The sequence below is a fragment of the Marmota marmota genome, unplaced genomic scaffold (genome assembly GCF_001458135.2).
Source record: "Marmota marmota marmota unplaced genomic scaffold, marMar, whole genome shotgun sequence".
Taxonomy (NCBI): domain Eukaryota; kingdom Metazoa; phylum Chordata; class Mammalia; order Rodentia; family Sciuridae; genus Marmota; species Marmota marmota.
Window position 1 is genome coordinate 5,330,014 of NW_025999895.1, and position 5,238 is coordinate 5,335,251.

The 5,238-nt window shown below is 47.4% G+C and overlaps 1 protein-coding gene across 3 annotated transcripts in view; it reads left to right on the plus strand.

The window, feature by feature from the left end:
• Positions 1-3,712: 3,712 nt before the first annotated feature.
• Positions 3,713-5,238, plus strand: part of Wbp2 (WW domain binding protein 2) — an 8,035-nt gene continuing 6,509 nt past the window's right edge. For 2 of the 3 annotated variants that reach the window (XM_015504173.2, XM_048797855.1), the window contains exon 1: positions 4,416-4,544. In XM_015504173.2, the coding sequence (XP_015359659.1) occupies positions 4,486-4,544 (59 nt within the window). In that variant the 5' untranslated portion in view covers positions 4,416-4,485. Of the gene's footprint in view, positions 3,731-4,415; positions 4,545-5,238 lie in introns of those variants that run through there. The other variant, XM_048797853.1, reaches the window with a different exon arrangement.

The window sequence follows — 5,238 nt, forward strand, 5'->3', positions numbered from 1 at the left end:
AGAAGAAAACAAGGAACATTTCTGTACCCCTAAAGCATAGAGCCGCCACACACTAGTTTCACCTCCCACCTAAGGTGAGACTAATTCTCTCAAGCTCAAGCCACCTTATACCTCCTTGCTTTAGCTCACACTGCTCCATATATTTGGAATCCAGCCTCAGAACTCAACTCAAACTCTTCTCTGCCCTGAATACCTCACTGTTCCTGTGAGTCATCAGAAACCCCTCCTTCTGCCCTCCCACTGCATAGGCTTTAGTATACACCTGACATTTCCCACATCCCACGAATCTTGTATTAGGAGGGTTCCATGTCCAACTGCTCTGCTAGATGATGCTTCTAAGAGGCAGATTCTATATCTCATGTGTCTAACCCTGCCAATATCAAGGAACAACACCATGCACACCTGGCTAAATAAACAGTTAACAATGCTAAAAGCTCTCACCTTTCACTCTCTCACCAGTGTTTGTGAAGTGACTTCCATGTGCAATGTAGGACACCAGGTTCTAAGGATCAATAGAAGATTAAGTATCTTGTAGGGGAGGCAGCCACACGGTGATGTATAATGTAAAGTGTAAAGTGTATCAATGAGAGTGTCTTGGACACCCAAGAGGGAAGGAATGATTATTAGGAGCGGGAAGGCAAAGCCATGTTTGGAGTTTGCAGGGGCTATCTCATGCTTCTTCTAGGCCTGTGCTCGTGGACCAAATGTGGTGGGCAAAGTGCTTGCTCCATTTAAATTACTCCACTCTGTATTGTTGTGATTGTTCTCTTCTGTTTCTTTGTTTTGTTCTTGTCTGAATACAGCTACACTGCACAAAACTAAATATTGCATGACATGATCCCAATGTACCAATTTCACATATTAATTTATGTACCTTTTCTCTTCTCTAAAGCCCTCATCATTTTATGTACATGAACACTCAGATATATCTGATACGACTTCCCTGATCCTGTTGGCTGCATCCCACATGCCTGTCCTTCCCTTGCAATTCCTGAAGCACTTTAGAAGATATGGGAATTTGCTTGAAAGTTCTATACCAAACTACCTGCCAACCTTCACTCTTTGGGACCTGAGTTCAATACTTGTCTTGTTACTGAACCACACACTGCTGAATGATGTTACTTAATAGCAGCTTCATTCTAGTGCCCAGGGGGTTTATAAATATCCACAAAACAGGGAAAGGACCCTGTCTCAAAAATCCTTTCACATCCTCCTCAAAGCACAGCAGTGCTATGCACACAGCATGAGCTTAAACCCTTGCTGGGTAAACCCATTCCCAACCTCCTTGCAAATGCCTCTCAGACAAGCCATTTCTTTGGAATTTGGAAGTATCTAATGCACTTCTGGCACAGATGTCTTAAGAGTTCCTCTAGTAGATGGGACTAGAGCTGAAGGTAGATTTGGTCAGAGTGACCAAGATCTCCCTCCTGACTCTGCCCAGACGAGGGGCCCAAGACTTACTTCTTCAGCACTCGGACCATGCCTCATTTATTCCAGGGACCTTGGTCTCTGGCATTTGGTTCAGCACACAGCTGGCACTCAAGGAGCAGTCACTAAATGGAGAAATTATCTTCAAGACCCATGCAACTTAGTGGTTTTCCTTTAGGCTAAATTCCCTGTCATCTAGAAGGCAAAAGGAAACCCCGAAGACTAACTATGCCCAGCCCAAAGACTAGTAAAACTAAAAACTTAATTTCAACATGACATTTGGCAACTTCCTGCCAAACTAAACAACTTAGTGCTGCAGATCACAAAATTAAACTCATTACCACCTTTTCTCTAAACACCTGCTTCAACTTCACTACTTCTATGAACAACACATCCATTTATCCAGACCTACAACAAGCTGAACAAGTCTCTGCCCTTCCTGGCCTATTAAAAATCCAGGTTCCCAAGTACTTCTTACTGTCCCTTGATCTCTCAGAAGTAACACTTCCTTTCCCTTCCACTCTTCAAACATCCATGCACAAGACCTCAACTGAAGCTGGAAGTGGTGACACACGCCTGTAATCCCAGCGACTTGAGAGGCTGAGGCAGGAGGATCTCTAGTTCAAACCCAGCCTCAGCAAAAACGAAGTGCTAACTTCATTCAACTTAGTGAGACCCTGTCTCTAATAAAATACAAAATAGGGCTGGGGATGTGGCTCAGAGGTTGAGCTCCCATGAGTTCAGTCCCAGGTACCCCGGCCCCCCCAAAGGGCCTAAACTTATCAATCTTGCCAATAAAAAAAATTGCTCACCTGAAAACTTATCAAATTAAATCAGAAGGACATGGATGCTTGGAGTTTCCAAATCCACCTCAGATAAATCAGGCCCACAAACTCACCAGTCTCCCAAGAGGTAACCCCCTCACCTGAATCAGGTGAAAGAAGCAGCACCTATTACAGTGGGATACCACACATCCACCGGTCATCAGACCATTTGGTGAATGGTCACCAGACCTACAGTCAACCTCCCTGTACTGCTCCTTCTCCCTCATCCATGTGGCCATACTTGCAAACAGCCTGCTGTCTGCACCTCGCTTTTGCTGCGGCTGTCTTTGAACTCGAAATCTTCCTGCCTCAGCCTGGGATTACAGCCAGCACCCACCACCATGCCCAACCAAGAGAGTTTTCTTTAAGTGAAAAGGCTATTTATAATGGGGACTAAGGTTTAGGAATGTTAATTGGAACATTTCAAAAAAGGTTTTCTTTACCTGGTGAGCACTTCAACCCTGATGGAGGGGTAGGTAACTGATCATCCAGGGGCCAAATATTTACATCTAATATAGATGTTACATGTCACATCTTGTATAAATGTTTCTTTTTTGGGGGGTGGGGGGTGGGGGGATACTAGGGACTGAATCCAGGGGCATTTTATCCCTAAACTACATCCGGGTTCCATTCAGTCTTATTTTTTGAGCCAGAGTCTCTAAGTTGCTCAAGTTGGCCTTGGACTTGTGGATCCCTCAACCTCCGGAATAGCGAGTAGCGGGGTTACACGTGTGTACCACTATGCCTGGCTTTGAATTTGATATTCAATAAATTTTGACTTCGTGGAACAAACCCAACGGGACTATGTTAATGACTTGCTGACAGTATCTCCCTTAAAAGCTAAGTCTCGCAGATGCTGCCACATGTTGGAAAATCAGTTCACTTAAAAATCAAACCCTGGGGGCTGGGGATGTGGCTCAAGCGGTAGCGCGCTCGCCTGGCATGCATGCGGCCCCGGTTGGATCCTCAGCACCACATACAAACAAAGATGTTGTGTCCGGCGAAACCTAAAAAATAAAATATTAAAAAAAAAATCAAACCCTGGGGGCTCGGTGGTAGAGCACTTTTGCCTAGCGTTTAGGAGGCACTGGGTTCGATTCTCAGCACCACATATAAATAAATAAATTAAAGGTCCACTGAAAACCAAAAAAAAATTTAAAAAATCAAACTCTGATCCTTTGATACACTAGAACAGCCACTAGTGGACCTGAAGACCCTCATAATCTCCCCCCAAAGACTGACCAAAGACTGACTTGGAGGTGGAGGGAGTTTGGAGAACTGCAGAGGCAGTGGAAGCGCCCAGTGCTGAATCATGAGCTAATATGAGTCAGCTCAATTTTGAAAGTCATATTATCTGGCTCCGGTCTAGCAGGGTGCCAGGTTCCATTCAGTAAATCTTGCAGGGATGCCAGGCAGCAAAGCTGGAACATTCTAAAGCCAGCAGCGCCACTGCGAGGCCAGCTGCAATGGAGGCGGAGGTAGGTGGGCACCCGCTCTACGCGGCAGGCCGGGCCTCGGGTGCAGCCTCCGCTCCCCAAGAAATTCTCACACCTCGGAGAGTCTGGATTTGGGTGGATTAAGGGGTGGCAGTTTGTGCTGACTCCATTAGCCCAATATGCCCTGGAAGGGGCTGGGTCTTCCGTTTATCTGTAGGGCTGCATCCACTAGCCATGTCCTGGGCAGAGCCGCACACAAAGTGCCCCCAAAACGTCCGTGAGTGAACGAAGGCGCCTCACTGAGTGACTGTTCAGGGTTGCAAACACCACATGGTACATTCTGCCGGTGTAGGCTTCATGAACGCGAGCCCAGTCTTTAGAATTAAGACCAATGCAAGGAGACAAACTACTGACAGCCACCCTTCTGAGGAGGCGGGGTAGGGAGCACAGCGGCTGATGGTTATGCAAATAATGGAGTCCAGCCGGGCCTCAGGTCTCGAAGACTACAAGTTCCAGAATGCCTCTCCGGCCCCAACGTAGGGAGAGATCGAGGCTGGGAGAGCATTGCCTGCTGGGAATCGTAGTGTTGGGCTTGTTTGTGATGCAGGAGTTACTAGTGGGGAGGGGGAAAGGTAGTACACTGTTACCACGTGACAGTCGGGCTCATGTGGTTGGTCCAGCCTCCCCTCGGGAGCTGTGATTGGCTGGATCTAATACGAACGACGCCACTAGGGGCGGGCCACAGAGGGGCGCAGGCGCATTGCGTTGCGAGTCTCGGGACCCCTCTCGGAGAGACTATGGCGCTCAACAAGAACCACTCGGAGGGCGGCGGAGTGATCGTCAACAACACTGAGAGGTGAGAACACTGCGGAAGGATCCTGGAGAACCGAAGGACGGGTGTTCACGCGGTGGGCGGTGGGCGGTGGGCGGTGGGCGGTGAGGAATAAATCCTGGAGGAGAGAAATTGATGGAGCGCGGTGGGGGGATAACGGCCGGGGGCGGGGCTGCTGCTATCAGCTGGGGGCCGGGGGCGGGGGTAGGGCGGCGGGATGGGGACGGGGTTTGGGGCAAACAGTGGGGCCTAGAGGCGCTGCTTGAGCCTTTTGCTGAGAGGCGCCTTAAAAAAATAATTGCTGTTTATCAGGCGTTTACTGTGTTGCTACTACGCGGCAGCCACTTCGCCTCTTCTGAAATACATAAATCTTGTGCGGTAGGTACTATTATACACACGTTACAGGTAGGAAAATACAGACCCAGGGAGATTAAATAACTTGACCTAGATTTGAAGTCTGAATAACAGATGGGAATTCCAAAAAAGAGGTCTTGACCCCGGTGTCAGTAGGCTTAACAGTAAACACCCTTTGAGTGTATTCCAAGACAGCTCAGGTTTCAAGTGAAAAATCTCAGACCCCACAGGTAAAATTAAACAGGTAACGTTTGTCAACTGCCTAACAGTTGCTGGTGTGAGTCTGAGCCCTTGTAAGGGTTAGTCTCTTTTTTTAAAATATAGTTGATACTTTTTTTTTTTTTTTTTTTTTTTTTTTTTTTTT